This window comes from Sinocyclocheilus anshuiensis, unplaced genomic scaffold, assembly GCF_001515605.1.
Source record: "Sinocyclocheilus anshuiensis isolate Anshui unplaced genomic scaffold, SAMN03320099.WGS_v1.1 scaffold29, whole genome shotgun sequence".
Taxonomy (NCBI): Eukaryota; Metazoa; Chordata; class Actinopteri; order Cypriniformes; family Cyprinidae; genus Sinocyclocheilus; species Sinocyclocheilus anshuiensis.
The window spans coordinates 6,050-24,425 of NW_015539835.1; the positions used below are offsets into that span (position 1 = coordinate 6,050).

Sequence of the window (18,376 nt, forward strand, 5' to 3'; positions counted from 1 at the left end):
GGCTGCATTATGCAAATATTTCCACATAGTGAGGTAGATATGTGGGGGCGTGTTAGAATGAGCCATTTTAGGGGGGCGTGGCAGAGTCTTAACTTTGATAAAGAATATCTCTTTGGTTTTGAGACTTTAGTCTTTGCAACTTCAGGGATCTTATCTATGCACAATCAGCTTGTAACACTCCAAAGAGAAAGGAAAACTTGAAATCGCATCATATGACCCCTTTAACTGAAACAGGAAGACAGGGCGGGCCGCCCCTTTTTAAAATAGCCAATAAGGTTAGTTTATATCACAGCTTGGGCTAGAGCTGTTCAGAGCCGTTGAGATCCGTAAAGCCGCATTTGACAGGGTATGCCAGCCACAATCTCATCCATATTACTATAAAATATAGCATTCTATGTAGAATTCAAATAGCTCCGATACATTTTGTGGTCTGCGGTGACTCGCGCATGTGATCCGCTCCGTGCTATCGTCTCTGGACTGGAGCAGAGTGTGTGTGCGGTGCGGTGGTTAGCGTGACAGCGCGAAACCAGACTTCTTTTTTTTCCTCAATGAAAAGCATATTTACACTGTTTGAATCATTCCCTGTCCCCTATATAGTGCACTACGTGCCATTCACTGTACAGAAAATACTAATTCTGTGGACAAGTGACCGATTTCAGCCAAGGCTTCAGCATCTATTTTATAGTGTAGGGGGCGGGCGCTCGGATTCTAGAGAGCATTTGATTGGACAATGTTTGATGAGAAGCTGAAGTATGAAGTGACGTCAAAAAAATAGTTGAGCCGTTTTGGCGGAAGTGACGAACTGCAAGCTTTGAATGCTTATATCTTCTAAATGCGAATTTTGTCACTGTTTTGGAGCACACTGCCTTATAGATAACCTTAAGACTAACATATTGATACTAACACCCAAAAAAATTTAATTTTGATTTCATGGGGACTTTAAGTTTATGTGTTTCAAATTCATGACCTGCATAAATACCAGACTTTATGGTTATTCACTCCCCCCACTGACAATTCCTGCCGGACCTGAGACTCGAACCCGCAACCTTTCTGTTACAAGCCCGACTCTCTTAACATAAGGCCTAAATTACCCTAGAATCTACCCTCCCTTCACTCTCAGAAAAAAAGTTCCAAAAGCTGTCACTGGGACAACACCTTTTCAAAAGGTACACCTTTGCACCTAAATGGTAAAATTCCATTTTACATAATTTTACACAAAACTGACCATACTGTATATCCATATTCTGGTTTATAGGATTATATACTATCAAACACCTTGTCACCCTGACACTTAAAACCCTTGAATGAGTTGAATGACTCTAGGAGGCCTTGCAGAATATTACTTTCATGGTGTGTGAAATTTCATTTATTTTGCATTAAGCTGTTTTATTTGTCATCTAAATTCTGTATTAAACATGACTTAACTGCTGTAAACAGTATGATACTGGCAGCAAACAACCTTCTCAGTGAACAGTGTCTCTCAAATGAAGGTACATTTTATTTCACAAAACAAAACCCTTGTGAAAGATAAGGAAACGTGCAGAATGGCTCATAATTCAAAAGTAAGTTGCAGTATGAACTGTAACAAGTCGATAAATGGATTTCAGTTTCCATTTCACAAGTTTATCAGACAATCTGTCTACTGAACAAAACTGTTTTTAGACATTTTTTCCCTTTTGACATATCAAATTTAGGAATTTTCCACTTAACAAAAAGTAACTAAATTATTGTAGCCTAAAAGGTGATCAGGGCCTTATTCAAACAGCTGCAATGAAGGCTCACTGGATGTATATGAATAACAAAAGGGAGCATATCATTGATTTGACTGAGCTTCATGAGACCTCAGGACATCTACACTCTAAAAAATGCTGGGTTGTTTCAGCCCAACTTTGGGTCAAATATGGACTAACCCAACTTTTGGGTTAAAAATTTAATGTAAAAATTTAACCCAACGGTTGGGTTAGTCCATATTTGACCCAAAGTTGGGTTGAAACAACCCAGCATTTTTTAGAGTGTACAGACGTTTGATTTTGGCCTTTTCACACAAAACAGAAACAACATAAATACCTTGAGTAACACACGTCTTAGCAGCTCCTTTAGGAAACTCTGAACATCTCACCACAGTAGGATTTTCATAGAGGTATACTTGTTTGCAGAAGTTGAATATTGCATGGTTTCATTGTCTGGCATTACGAAGAATAAATTATAACAAAGAGATACAACACAAAACCAACTCTCATTGGTTTCTATAGTAACTTTCAATATATTGCTTTCAAATAAGCAATATCTAAAAACTAAAACTACTGTGTAGTCAAAATACAGCATATTATGGAGGATTTCACATTTCAGGTCCACTAAACAAATAAAAAAATACTTAGGTTTTCCCCCCTTTAGTGCACTATACATCATTTCCAATATATTATGAGAATTTCTTTTGTGTAGGAACTGAGGTTATAATGAAGGTGTGATATTGATTAGGAAGATTTCTTCATTTCATAATTACTGACCCCAGTCTCATTGCAGTTCTCATATTTTATCCAATATTATGCTCAGCTAACGGCATTCATTTACAAGCAGCTCTGATTAACAAATGCATATCATAAATAGTAGGGATGTAACGATTAACTGTGAGCCGGTTGAAAATCGATTGAAATATGTGACAATTAAAATCGGTTGAGATGCTAAACAAATCGCGATTCAATTAGGGGTAGGAGTTTATGTGAATGTATGTGAGGGGAACTTACTGTCTTTAGAAAAGTTTAGTTGGTATTTTTTCTTTTCATCTTGCCTCTGTATAATGCATATTAAAGTACATAAGTGCAGCGCTGCTTTGTTTACAGCAGTAACCAAGGAAACGCTTTAAGCGCCACCTGCTGGCAGAGAGTGAATCTGCATCTCATTCAGCTCATCTGCTGTTTCGGTTTCATGCAGATCATTTTATGTATAGTTTCACAAAACTGAAGTCAAACCATTCTGTTTTTGCTTCAAATTTCGAAATTATACAATTTAATTTAGATTAAAAACTGCTCATGTTGCATGTGTGCAGCTTCTTTGTTTGGATCATGATTAAAATGCAGTGTTAGCCTAATTTTAAATGGAAAGAGCACAGACAAAGCCTTATTTTGTTTATATGAAGAGATTTCTTTATTTGTGTTACTTATTTATTTGATTTGGGGCTTGTTTTAAAATTTCAATTTAGTTTTGTTATTTACATTTACATTAAATTTTGTTATTTAGCAGACAATTTTATCCAAAGCAACTTACAAATGAGAACAATAGAAGCAATCAAAACCAACAAAAGAGCAATGATATGCAAGTGCTGTATTAGTATATTATTATAGTGTTATATTTCAATTTCACAAAGAAATGTGCAGCATTTTGTCCAAGCAATAATAAAAGGACAAATTTTATTTATAATTTGTCCTAAATCTAATTTGTTTCTAATTTGTGAATCGAATCGTGACTTGAGTGAATCGTTACATCCCTAATAAATAGTAAACGTTAGTAAATAGTAAAAACAATACACTAAAAAAAAACTGGTTAAGATCTCTGATTCTCTCTTAATGCTAGATTAATACTGAAGTGACAGGAACTAAGCATGGTGGAGAAATAAACAAGATGTCTTCGTTATTACACATAACCATCCAAATACACCTAAGAAGTGAAAATATATCATTTAATATGACAGCTTCGTTTGACTACCAATTGTTTGCTTCACCATCTAAACATTCATGTCAAGATATACAAACTTGCCCACAAAAGCATTTCCTGTTTCGAAATTGTGCCGATATATTTGTCAAGTCCAGAACTTTAGGAGGGTTTCTATGCAACCCCCTAAAATTGAAAAATTACGAGATAGGAGGAAAAATGTAATTTCAGTGATTTTGTGTGCTAAATTTCACAATACTTTTGCATTATCACAAAAAAAAAAAAAACTTTGTGTTTGCTTGCAAAAGTATTGCGCTTCCAGGAGAAACTTTGCATTTGCTTGCAAAAGCACTGAAATACAGTTTCTCAGGTGAACACAAAAGGTTTGCATGGCAACAAAAGATTGGAGAGCAAATGCAAAGGCACACAATGCATTCTCTCACTCAAGTTTTGCGATCCCCTGAGAAACTTTGTGTTTGCTTGCAAAAGTAGCCTATTGCATTTCCCCTGTGATACTTTGCATTTGCTCTCAAAAGCAGTGAACTAAAAGGTTCCCTCCCACCTCATATTTTAATATCACCTTATATTTCTAAATGTGAAAAATCCAAACAATAGAATAATGGACACAAAATCCTGTTTCTTGTGATCCTGAAATACTAGGAATTTTTTCGCAATGGGATGCAACTGATCAATCCAGGCAGTTTTTACATTAAGTGATGAAAAAACTTGGCAAAAGCACCAAAAGGATGCAAAGAGATGCTTTTAAATCTTATTCAATACAGCCACATTGCATCTAGAGCTATAGGACAGAGGGTCCACAGCACCTGATGTCATGCCAATACAGTGCAACAGATCAAACTAAGCTGTGAGCACTTGGAATGAATACATAAATATGGACCACCTGCATCTCAGGTATGAATAAAAAGTATCGCTATTTGACTAAACCTCAACCTCATTGCAACCCAACTGTTTGGCAGCAATGGCTGGTGCAACCGACTTAACATCTTCATTGCTACAGTGATGGCTTGACCTGTTGTGTAATCACAGTTTCTGCAGATTAGATGGGTTACGGAAGGTTGCATGGGTTTAGCCAATTATCTTCTTTGTCTAGACAAGTGTCTTGGTATTGCTGGCAGTTTTGTAACAGATTCACACTGACGAAGTGACCTGATTTTCAATGGGAGTTGGCGATTCAGGGCAACACGAGTGACAGAGAGTGTTGCGACAAATTCGTTTTTTGCAACTATAATGTAATTGAGTGGAGATACAATGCACCGCCTACCAATAGAGAAATGCAGTGATGACGTATTTGTGTAGGCCAGCCCGGAAGTTAGCATCACGCTGGTTTCCTTGAGAAAAACCCGACAGGATTTTTCCATTGGGTTTTGGATTACTGCAAGAAGCTCTGTGACCAACAAAAGTTTATAATTGTAAAACGTTTTGTTCATCACGATACTATTTACAAATGAACACAACTTTTATGAATTTTAAAGTCTAAATGCAATCACAAGACAAAAAGTGAAACAGACTATAAACGATTTACACCGCGGTCGCATGACTTCAACGTCAACATCACGAAGCTTCCAACAACTCTTTCAGTCTTTATTTAAAAAACATTCTCCCTGAAAGTTTGAGTAAGAATAATTTTCGAGAGAGTGATTATAAACATAAAGAAGCTGGAAAAGCCGACTAGTGAGTACATGAGTTTTCCTTTTCGGTGTGATGACGTTTAATATTCTTGACATTAATATTAATATTATATCAATATTAATATTCGTCCCATTTAGCCACTTGTTAGCAACCGCCTTTTTCAAGACAAAAACTTTTTCTTTTTTTTTTTATCATAAGGGGGTATTTACTGATGTATTTTATGTTGTAAAATAAAACGTGAAAATATCTCAAGCTTGTGTTTGCCACATATATTATGTCGGGCATTTAACCAAAAACCCATTGATTTGGGACGATGGAACCGGAAGTGTTTAAATGCTTACTCCAAGTTTCCAGGCCTACATAATACATAATCCCTGCAGCACTCTATAGGACTTCCTGATGCAGAAATTCTACTAACAACCAACAATCCACTTGTTGACCCTAAATAGTTCAATTGCTGTCAGTGTGAATGTGCCTTTAGGAATGAGTTATTGCAGTTTTAATATACTGAAAACTAAAACATTTCTATCAGAGGCCCCTTGAATTATGGGAAGGAATTGTCTGTGCTGGTTATTGAGGCTGTATTTTCAGTTATCTTACACATGAATGCAAAAAATCATGCAAAATACCTTAGTTATGACTGACTGGTCATTACTATTAGATTATAATCAGCAAGTCTGTAAACCTACTGTATTGCTTGTACCAGTTTTTCACAATTGCATGAGCCAGTTGAAGAGTCTGTGTGCTGAGGTCTGAGAGAATACCGTAGCGGTTAGCCCCTAAAGCATGGCGATGCTTTCTGGTGTACAGTTGAGGTGTGTGGAAGTGCTGCTGCCTCCAGGTGACTTGAGACTGCGGGCACCACATCCCATCGCAACACCCTTCCCAATACCCCCCATGATGACCGCTGACCCTGGATGATGATGTTGACTGCGTTTCATTAAGGCCGCCATGATGGTATCGCTGTTGACAGTGCCGAACTCATAGGTGAAGGTGCCGTAGTACACCAGGACCAAGACGGTGAAGACCCATTCACAGATGGCTGCGGCGTGCTGCAATACAAAACTCTCATGGACGAAGAAGATACCACCTTGAATAGGAAGGGTGATGTTAAGGAATAGGCATACTGCATTTCAGCATTAAAATTTAACATGATCTTCGTTAACTGTAGAGTTGGGTATCGTTTTGTTTTTTCCGATACCAGTGCCAAATCGATACTTTTAAAACGGTTCCGGTGCCTGAACCGATACTTATTAAAAAATAAATAAATAAAAATTCCCCAAAAAATGATGGCTTGGCCATTAGCACTATAAACACATGATGTCCGTTTCATTCATACTGGACGCCAGAGGGCGCCATCGCACAGAAAATCCACATATCTAGACAGAGAATGACCTTCCAGGAAATCGCTTATATGGACAAAGGCATGCTATTATAGCTGTAACTGAGTAAACGGAACATATAAACGTTTTGAATTATAAAACAAAGGCAATAAACACTCGACTGCGACAATATAGTTTATCTTTGTTATTCAAGCCATCTCTGGTATTTTCATAACAATTAAGTATATTTATAATCCATTGCTAATCGATGTATTCTTTTTAAAGTAGCCTATGGAACATATTTTCTGCCTCATTCTGTGACAAGAAGCCTCATCAGATCACAAAAGGAAGCATTTGACTGGTGTTGTGGAGTAAAAAGGTTATAATGTTCTCTTTTGTTGGACAACAGGTTTAGAAATGTGAATACAAGGGAAGTTTAGCTTTAGGCATTTTAATTCAAGCATGTTTAGCTTGGATAACGGAAGTTAACCATAGCTTAGGTTTATCCAAAAAAGTCGCTAGGTTTGTCAGTATGAATATTCTATGGAAAAAAAGCCGCTAAAAGGGTCTGAAAGTTGCTAAATCTAGTGCTAAAGTCGCGCTGTGTGAGACGCGGGAGCTGATGGCAGGGTAGGGCTGTCGCGATTATGAAATTTGGCTGACGATTAATTGTCTAAAAATAGTCACGGTTATTGCGATTAATTGTCTGTTTTAGGGCTTTAAATGTGCTGCATTATTTTGCTCATTGCGCCCTCGGGAGACAAGACAAAAGTTTCCTAAAAACCTATTTAGTCTGCATATAAAACACTAGAAATGAGATATTTAATTTTTATTTTGTGTTTGATTGTTAAAACAAAAAATATTTGTTGTTTGTCTCAATAAATTGTGTTAGGCTAATATTAGACATCATTTAGTCGCCAGAGTGAAGATTTAGTCGCATTTGCGAGTGATTTACTCGCAATGTAGAGGGTTGCATTGATACATTTTTTAGCTATATCGCCCAGCCCTACTAGTACATACCGGTTACATAGGTACCGGTGCCATATTGGTACCGGGTTACAGTACCCAACCCTAGATGTACTGTAACTTTTCTTTCTTTTTACTATAATTGATCTTTTTGCACTGTTTTTCACTCCATGCTCAAATGTAGCCATCTAAATTTGATTTTCATGTATCAGATCATGTCTGATTTCCAGTGTCTTCCTTAAGGTCAAACACAAAATGTAGAACCATTCATGAGCTCTTGGTAAGGATACTGAGGACAAGCGATACCAGAGCTCCAGCTGAGAGCGCCACACGCACATGAGCCATCCAGTAGTCCAGTGCTGTCTCTGCTATACGGTACGTCAGAACACACTGCAGACACACAAACAGCAAGCCGGCAGGGAAAGCTACACCCGCTCCCACATAATGAAGCGTCTTGGCATGATCGACCTAAAGAAAGAAAAAAAAAAAAAGAATACAAGTTAATTTAGATTTATATAATGGGCTGAAGTTACAAGTCTATTTTTGCCTGCTCACCTGAAAGTTGCCAACCATGACCAAACCAAGGGCATTAATGCAGCCGGAGACCAAAGAACTTGTGTTGGTCCAGCAATGATGGCTGTGTTCAATCACTTGAGCATAACGCAGCATGCACACCATAACCACTGCAGGAGCATCACACACACACACAAAATTACCGGCATACTCTGGGATAGATAGAAGTATTTTAATATTGACATAAATCACACACCTTTAAATGACAGATTAGGTAATCAACTTCTTTGTGGAGTTAATTTTGTATTTTAGCTTGTTTGGTTATTTATTACATTTCAAACTGTAATTCTTACCCATAAAGGCCCCAACGTTGCCAATCAAACTGAAGAGACAGCTCTCTGGTGGATAGCAACCACATTTACTGTTGAAAGAGCAGAAAATCAGATATTGGGCAACCTTTTCACAAGAAGTTGGTGCACAACAGTAATACTAAAAGGAGGCATCTTCAAAATGTGGTCATTTTGTGGCATTCCAGATCAATTCAAAGTCATTTTCACCTGATGAGGGGGATGTCTTGAAGAGTACAGCAGGTCTTTGGGAAGCCCCTCTTAGCCGTTTCCTCTGTACATGTCAAATTGTATGACCTATGATACAAAGAATCAAGCATGAAAGAAGAGGGTTTTTTGGATTTGGGATTTAACACCGTAAAGCATGAATTATAAAATAATAGGGTTTTTTTGTACGTTTTTGTTTTTTTAACTGGTGCAGGTGCTGATATTTACATGGCCAAAAGGTTAATTCTGATAGCTTGTAAATGTATATCAATGATATTGTTACAACATTAAATAAAATGCATATAAATATCAGTTGTCACCCTATAGCTCCATGTGATACGTCTTAGTAAGATGATATTAACTACTTACGTTTAAGATCAAAGCCCTGTTGTTTTTATTGTGGGGGTAAAGCTTATAATGCAATGCAACACAATGATGACTGAGAGATGGACAAATCCTCAACAGCCTAAAGTATAATACTTAATACTCACATTTTAACATGATTTATCTAAAAATAATGTATGGATAATCAAGCAAACCTAAGTTGCTTCAATCCAATAAGTGTTGATCCTGAAACATTACTAACAAACTAAAAGTCATTTTTGTGTTTACTTTATAAAAATCAGCAAATATTTCACAGTAAAAAGGCACATGTACCACAACCTGAAAGGGCAACGTATTTAGAATTACACTAAAAGGCCATTTACTTGTTAAAAAGGGTACAAATTATCAGTCCGACGACAGAAGGCATGTAGTGGATTGTGTACTACAGATTTTTCAGCAAAGTTTTGATCACACTGATAATTAAAAGGCCATAGAATTTGTGTATCAAATATGATATAGTAGGCTTTAAAGGGTTAACTCACCAGTTCTCAACAGGACAGACATGGTGGTTCATTACTGCCATGGCGTAACTACAGAACAAAATATGTTATGGTTATTTGTTAAGTACATGACTTGTCTGTATATAGTTAAACAAAAACAGTAGAGGGCTACACTAAATTTGATGTAAAACTTCTGGCTTGAACATAAAAACTCACACAATCCATATCCCCGTGATGGAGAAAGCGGACAGGCTGACAGGCAGAACAATCCAGGCAGTCATTGGTCAGTCTGTGAGAGGCCTGAGACCCCAGCATGAGGGTGTGCAGGACTGGGGCTATGGAGACACGGTGTGAGACACCAGCAAGCGAAGCCATGCAGTGGGGGGGTATGTGGACCAGTGGGGGAAACGTGATGCTCCTTCGACTACATCTGGAGACTTGCCGATTACCAACAACCAACAATATCTAGCGGAAATACAGAGACACTGTTCATAGACGTTTACTAGATACGAAGACACAAAGATGCAATATTACTGAAATACGGTTAGGGACAAACCGGCGACAGTGATGACACTCAACGTATCATATTTTGTATGACTATTTAATCTTGAAAATATGTAATTCAGAATATTTCTTTCAAGTAGTATGCTTACCCTTACGTAACAAAAATATATGGGAATATACCGCAAAATATAATGCGAATTATGACATAATACATTTCCATATATGGGAAACTAGTGCTTATATTTTTTTTATATACAGCAATATATGCATTGGCAATGTATGTCTATATAAAGATACATACAAATATATTTAGAAATGAAGACAAGAATACATCTAATATTCATAAAGTTTGATCCTTTATTGAGTATATATTGCACATACACGTTCCCATATAAATGTGAAAGTATGTACACACATACATTCACGGAATGAGTTACAGAAGATTTCTTTAAATAAACTTTGCTTTAGGGCTGTGCGATATTGAAGAAAAATGCGATATGCGATACCTTGTTAAAAAATGCGATATTCGATGTGCGATACGATATTGCTTAATGTGTGTAAAATCAATTTCAATTATATTTTAAAATATTTTTCAATGAAAATTATATAACCAATTTGTTTCACATTCACAAAGTGACCAGCAGTGTTTTAGCATTACATAAAAAGTAATGTCACAAATCAGAAAATGTAATTTTAACATCAGTGTGAACATACAAACAAAAATAATTAATGACACTAATTTTATATCATTGTAACTTTCCGTTCCACACACTTTAAGTACTTCTTCATATACCACAGCAAACACTATAGTCTGAGAAAGTTCAAACATGATTAAAGGCAAGTGAACAGCCAGTAAAAAAAAAGAAGAAAAAAAAAAAGAAGAAAAAAAAAAAAGAAATACACAATTTACAAGCATAGATAATATAAACAGTAGTATTCAGGTACAGAAATTTAATAATTAAAGTGTAAAATAACACTGCATAGTGTTCAATGTATGAATTAAATTTAGATTAATCTTTGTTATAGCAGTTTTGTTGTTTTGTTAACATTAGTGACATATTCAGCAGCACGTATTTATAGGCTGCTGTCCCTTTAAATCCGACTGCACGGATCCAGTATAATGATACACATCCGATTTCTTTCTCAGCTGTTTACATTCATTTAAAACATAACCGACTGTGCAAATATTGCAAGCTGTAGCGATATGCATATTGCGATATTTGCATTTGCGATATTTCGATAATTTCTATATATTGTGCAGCCCTACTTTGCTTCTGACTGTTAAAGGGATAGTTCACCCAAAAATAAAAATTCTGTCATTAATTACTTACTCCACCCCAAAAGGAAAATTTAGTCATTAATTACTCACCCTCATGTCGTTCCAAACCCGTAAGACCTCCGTTTATCTTCGGAACACAAATTAAGATATTTTTGATGGAATCTGAGAGCTCTCTGACCCTCCCATAGACAGCAAGGGTACTACTACAACGATCAACGTCCAGAAACGTAGCGTCACCCTAGCGCCATTTTGGAGAGTATCCTCTGAACGCAAACAGCGTATGTTGCTCTGTGTCAGCCGCACCACACGGATACGTTTTCTACGTTGTTTGTGCTTTGATTTGAACGAAAACAACGTATCCGTGTGACGTAGCTGACACAGAACAACATACGCTGTTTGCATTCAGTGGATACTCTCCAAAATGGCGCTAGGGTGACGCGGAGGAGACAAATTGTTGAATAAAGTCATTATTTTTTTTCTTTTGCGCACAAAAAGTATTCTCGTAGCTTCGTAATATTACGGTTGAACCCCTGATGTCACATGGATTATTTTACCGATCTCCTTGCTACGTTTCTGGATATTGATCGTGGTAGTACCCTTGCGGTCTATGGGAGGGTCAGAGAGCTCTCAGATTCCATCAAAAATATCTTAATTTGTGTTCTGAAGATGAACGAAGGTCTTACGGGTTTGGAACGACATGAGGGTGAGTAATTAATGACAGAATTTTCATTTTTGGGTGAACTAACCCTTTAAAGGAGAGTAAAAATGTTAAAATTAAGTGTTTTTGCTCAATATCATTATATTTTGTATTATATTATATTATTTTGGAATGTAAAAGGGTTTCGGGTGTGTGTAAGTTTGTGGGGTTACCGTTGTGCTGAAGAGTAGAGCCTGTGGTTAGGATGACGATTGGAACACCATTAAGACTAGATCTTACTTTATTTAAAAAGTAATGGCTGTGCACTCTTCAGGACAGTGATAGTCTGTTCACTAAGTACTTTAGTATGAGCAGGTGTGCTTATGCTATTGTAAACTAGCTATATTTTAAAATATGAAACACACATATTGTAAATGATCATTAAACATAAATATATATTTCCATATGTGTGTGTGATATATATATATATATATAAGTAAATATACATTCACATATTTTTCAATATATGAAACCGGCAATTACTTATGTATTAATTATTCAATATATTGTAATATATTTACACAATATATTACTCTGTATATTTTCTAATATACTATTAAATCACTTAATATATTGATCATTCATATATTAGGAAATATATTTTCTTTGCGTAAGGGGAAGGTTGTCATCAACGAAATATTTCAGTAAAAAGGACTTAACTCATTTCAAGTACATTGTAAATCCCACATAAACCTTTGCGTAAATGTGTACAGTATAAAGGCAAAACTTACTCAGTGATATTAACACATATTAAAGCTATATAATGCAATCAAATGACACTAACATTGTGGGATGAGCTCTTTTTTTAAGTAACACTGACTTCATTGAATTCAACATTGTGACCCAGTCTTTTTCAATGTAAATACGTTTTAAAAAGGGATTTGGTACGTCTACCAATAGATGTCAGGTAAATTTGTAATCGGTTAATCTGAGGGATGAAAGATCCCATGAAGCACAAAGTCAGACTCTGATCAACAACCTGAGAGCCGCGCGTACTACTAATAATGTCCCCTTCAGCACAGATCAGCCTCAATGTCACATCAGCAAACACAGTACGACAAAACACTAAATAGTAATGAAAGGTTTTATGACAGTAAATAATCATGAAAGGTATTATTGTTATTTTTAAAGATGAAACTCAATATCGTGTAGCTTGCAAGCTATCCAGCAAATGCTATTGCAAGTAAACAACTTTTTAAGACGGCAAATATCTCCTTATCTACGTATTTATCTACCTACATACGCAACATGTGTGTTTCTACAGCGTTTGAACTACCGTGCATTAGCGTGTCATTGTTGAAATATTGTGTTTTGATATATAAAAGCGTGATCCTACCGCAGGCCCCGCGGCTCCTGAGCAGATGCTGCTTCTGCTGCATCTCAAGCTGATGTAGAGACAGTTTTCATCAACAGAGGGCGCCCTTTTCTCCCTTTGCGTCTGCATGGGTTAAATGTAATATTGTGTATTTAGTTCTTAGCTATAATTTACAAAACAATGTCCTTCTGGTCATAGTTTTTTTTTTCAAATTCAATTCAAATAAATAAATTAATTCATTCATTCATAAAATTAGAATTCAAAGTGATTCAGATTAATTGAGCAACAGATATATATATGTGTGCAAACACACTACCACTACCGGTCAAAAGTTTGGGATCAGAACGATTTTTAATGTTGTTTACAGGAGTTTGATATACATTAAAATCTAATTTATTCCTGTGATGCAAAGCTGAATTTCCAGCATCATTACTCCAGTCTAAAGTGTCACATGATCCTTCAGAAATCATTCTAATATGCTGATTTATTATCAGTGCTGGAAACTGTTGTGCTTAATATTTTTTGGGAACCTGTGAGTTAAAAAGAAGAGCATTTATTTAAAATAGAAATCTTTTCTAACAATATACACTACAGTTCAAAAGTTTGGGGTCAGTACATTTTTATTCTTTCTTTTTTTTTGAAAGGTTTTATGACAGTAAATAATCATGAAAGGTATTATTGTTATTTTTAAAGATGAAACTCAATATCGTGTAGCTTGCAAGCTATCCAGCAAATGCTATTGCAAGTAAACAACTTTTTAAGACGGCAAATATCTCCTTATCTACGTATTTATCTACCTACATACGCAACATGTGTGTTTCTACAGCGTTTGAACTACCGTGCATTAGCGTGTCATTGTTGAAATATTGTGTTTTGATATATAAAAGCGTGATCCTACCGCAGGCCCCGCGGCTCCTGAGCAGATGCTGCTTCTGCTGCATCTCAAGCTGATGTAGAGACAGTTTTCATCAACAGAGGGCGCCCTTTTCTCCCTTTGCGTCTGCATGGGTTAAATGTAATATTGTGTATTTAGTTCTTAGCTATAATTTACAAAACAATGTCCTTCTGGTCATAGTTTTTTTTTTCAAATTCAATTCAAATAAATAAATTAATTCATTCATTCATAAAATTAGAATTCAAAGTGATTCAGATTAATTGAGCAACAGATATATATATGTGTGCAAACACACTACCACTACCGGTCAAAAGTTTGGGATCAGAACGATTTTTAATGTTGTTTACAGGAGTTTGATATACATTAAAATCTAATTTATTCCTGTGATGCAAAGCTGAATTTCCAGCATCATTACTCCAGTCTAAAGTGTCACATGATCCTTCAGAAATCATTCTAATATGCTGATTTATTATCAGTGCTGGAAACTGTTGTGCTTAATATTTTTTGGGAACCTGTGAGTTAAAAAGAAGAGCATTTATTTAAAATAGAAATCTTTTCTAACAATATACACTACAGTTCAAAAGTTTGGGGTCAGTACATTTTTATTCTTTCTTTTTTTTTGGAAAAAAATCTTTCTTTTTTTGTGTTAAATTGTTAAGAAGTGATAGCAAAGATTTATATTGTTAGAAAAGATGTATATTTTGAATAAATGCTGTTCTTTTTAACTTTTTATTCATCAAAGAATCCTGAAAAAAGTATTGCCGTTTCCAAAAAAAATATTTGGCAGCACAACTGTTACCAACATTGATAATTCTAATAATAAATCAGCATATTATAATGATTTCTGAAGGATCATGTGACACTTTATACTGGAGTAATGGCTGATGGAAATTCAGCTTTGCATCGCATAAATAAATTATATTTTAAAGGATATTAAAATAGAAGCCATTATTTTATATTGTAATAGCATTTTGCAAGATTACTGTTTTTTTTTCTGTATGTTTGATCAAATAAATGCAGCCTTGATGAGCATTAGAGAAAAACATTACAAGTCTGACTGATCCCAAACTTTTAAACGGCAATATATATAAGCGTTATTATAGTATATATAGTCTATATATACACTACTATACTTATACTATATCTTTATCCTAGTCGTTGTATATTGTTATAGCCTACTGGATGATACACTGTTCTGTCTCATCTTTCACATCAACCTATGGTTAAAAATAAGTACGGTGGATGTTATTAATTTCTTCACTGAGTCTGTGTCTGACATTACACAATATAGGCCCTAAAATAAACTGTTTCTTGTGTATTAAAGAAGTTGCATTATATCTGATCGGCTTGTAGATGCAATAAACTACATAACCCATAAGGCCACATTCAAACCGGAAGTAAACTGTCAACCGACAGAAGTCACTCAAGCTTGTGCTGGGTTGTTTTGCTAAAGCACTATACTTGCTAGCAGCCTCGGTCAACCAGAAGTTAATTTTCGAGTGCTATCATTTTCAATTAACTCGTATCACATTACATAGGTTATAAATCGTAGGAAGTCAGACTGAGATATCTTGTCAATTTCCTAGCGATTCCCAGCATGACTTCTCGTCGGCCTGACAGCTTTGAGGGTTTGGGTTACAGGGGCAGAGAGGATCCGTCATTCAGCGGGGGCTATTCGGGCAGGTCATTCAATAATTCATCCGGCACTGACCTCCAGCACTGGGTCACCACGCCTCCAGATATACCTGGCAGCAGAAACCTGCATTTTGGCGATCGCACACCCCAATTTGAGACGGCGCCTTCCCCACCTGGAGCAGCAGACGAAGCCCACTCAGCGGCTCCACCGTCCGGTAACACCGAGTACAGTTTATGATCAGTATGCTTGAAGTGGGATGTTATTACGGAAAGGAATATTATTCGAATAACCACAAGCAGTAGTATCTCACGACGATCATTTGTGTCATGAGCTTTATATTAGACAAGACCCGCCCCTGCAGTCATGCTTTTAGTAAATATGTGGTAAATGAGTGTGGCTCTTCCGCCCATCTCCAGCTAGTGATATTCTATTCGATAAAGAATCACTCTTTTAAATCATTTTAATGATTCAGTTGAACCGATTCGTTTCGGTTTTACCTGGAACAGCTAGTAAGTTTGTAAATATTAAAACAATTAAGGTTTCAAAGACAAGTAGCATGGCATCCAACTAAAACACCAAAGCATTACCAAGACTTTCTATGAAGTTTGGTATTACTTTGGGATTTTATATTTATTAGGCCTATATTTGATATGTTTATTATATTATTAGTATTATTATTATTTGGTTTGGGACTTGGGTATTACACAGCTGGATGTATATATTCTAATCAGAACTGTCATAACAGCAGTATTCCACCCAACGGAGATGGACAGTATTTTAATTACATGTATGCAGAGGCGGACAAAGTACTCAACTCCATTACTTGAGTGAAAGTACAGATACTGCTGGCCAAAAAATTTTGCCTATAAGGCCTCCAAATGTCTAGAACCGGCCCTGACTCAAAGAAATAGCTGAGAGACAGAGATGTAATGTCATTACAATGATTCCATTGCCTTTTTTTCTTGTATTTCCTCAAAATTTTAGATATGCTTTCTAGTCGTACAGAGACTCACAGGAAAAAAACTGATTGCCTCATATAACAGCAGTGGCTGTGAGAAAATGAGCTGTGTGATTATTTCTCTGTGACATTGGATACTTTACATTGTGTAAATCCAGTGTTGCAATCTATTGTTTTTTTGTAAGATATGTTGTAACATATCTTATTGTGTTTGTATAGGAGAAGTTTTGATGCCCTTCGGCATTGTGCATTGAGACCTCCATAGAGACAGCTAAGATGTGATGTAAATAGACTGTTTGAAAAGCAAAATTTAGCATGTCTTTGCTGCCATCTAGTGGATGCTAACCACATTAGCTCTGCAAGCAGACAATGGTCCAGAAAGTAATTTTTCCACTTTAAATGTTTAAAATATTGTACCATTACATGAGATGAGGACTACTTTTTTATATCAGTGGCCGAGTAAAATAGTTTTATTCTATATAAGGCAGACCACCATATGATCAAACCTTAATTTATTCAGGTGGTAACCCTTCTATTACTTTTAGTGCAAAATAAACTAATAATGGGTGACAAATATGCCTACAAATAAAGTTTTTGTACAATGACATTGGTAACAACAAACATTTTGCATCCATGTTTGTAGGCAGAGATGGGCAGAATTTTAATTAAAAGTATTTAAAATACGTATTTAATTACTTTTGAGTATTTTGTCATTTGTATTTTGCTGGACAAAAACATATCAAATGTAATTTGTAGTTAAATACTTTGAGAGACAGTATTTTCTATTTTAAATACTTAATACTAATCAAGTAGGTAATTTTATTCTCAGATAATACAATATCTTTCTTCACCTGTGTTATAGAGTGGTGGAACTATAACGTCACTTTGTAGGCCAATCGGCTGTTAGCATCACACTGGTTCCCTTGACAAAAAGCCAATAGGATTTTTCCATTGGCTTTTGGATTATTGTAAAAAAAATAAGCTCTGTGTTTAACCATAGTTTATGATGCTTACACTTTTTGTCCATCAAGATAATCTTCACAAAATAATATACTGAATTTTGAAGCCTAAAAACCAGCGCCAGAACTAAAAAGCTAAACTTAGGCTATAAACGAACTACACCACGCTCGCTCGCCTTCAACGTCACCACCACCATGCTCCCGACGACTTTTTCAAACTTATTTTTAGAAACATGTTCAGTGAAAAGGATTTACTCTGTGGATGAATTTTAATCCATGTTACATGAACCTTTTCATATAAAAACTGGAATAAATACAAAACTAGAGCCAAACTACAACTGAAATGAAACATTAATAATAAATAGCGAAAGTAGTGAATAAATGAAATAATCATAACTAAAGCACATATGAAAGCACGTATTTCTGTACATTTCAAAATAAGGTGCATTAAAAGTCAATAAATCCTTGATTAATATGAATATTTTACTTAAAAAAACGTGTCTCCTCCACATAGCATTCAATAATATTCGAGTGCATTTAATCTATTAAAGGGGTCATATGATGCTTTTTTAAAAATTATTATTTTGTGTAACAGAATATGTTGACATGCTTTAATGTTCAAAAAACACATTATTTTTCAAATACTGCAAATACTG

At 35.6% G+C, this 18,376-nt stretch overlaps 2 protein-coding genes across 3 annotated transcripts in view; one reads left to right on the forward strand and one right to left on the reverse strand.

Moving 5' to 3' along the window:
* Positions 1 to 5,501: 5,501 nt before the first annotated feature.
* On the reverse strand, positions 5,502 to 14,198 carry LOC107684378 (transmembrane protein 150A-like). Of its 2 annotated transcripts, none has more exons than XM_016480630.1 (8): positions 14,171 to 14,198; positions 9,694 to 9,942; positions 9,520 to 9,567; positions 8,657 to 8,743; positions 8,453 to 8,520; positions 8,142 to 8,269; positions 7,877 to 8,054; positions 5,502 to 6,388 (listed from the first exon to the last, which is right to left on the reverse strand). In XM_016480630.1, the coding sequence occupies exons 2-8, from the start codon at positions 9,756 to 9,758 to the stop codon at positions 6,078 to 6,080; spliced, it is 885 nt and encodes a 294-aa protein (XP_016336116.1). In that variant the 5' UTR covers positions 9,759 to 9,942; positions 14,171 to 14,198; the 3' UTR covers positions 5,502 to 6,077. The 2 variants fall into 2 exon arrangements, with proteins under 2 accessions (XP_016336116.1, XP_016336115.1); XM_016480629.1 differs by lacking the exon at positions 14,171 to 14,198 and adding an exon at positions 13,294 to 13,369.
* A 1,379-nt stretch (positions 14,199 to 15,577) lies between these two features.
* The window catches only part of LOC107684337 (solute carrier family 25 member 46), a 27,372-nt gene continuing 24,573 nt past the window's right edge, over positions 15,578 to 18,376 (forward strand). Inside the window, exon 1 of the mRNA XM_016480566.1 lies at positions 15,578 to 16,017. Within this exon, the coding sequence (XP_016336052.1) occupies positions 15,765 to 16,017 (253 nt within the window). The 5' untranslated portion in view covers positions 15,578 to 15,764. The remainder of the gene's footprint in view (positions 16,018 to 18,376) is intronic.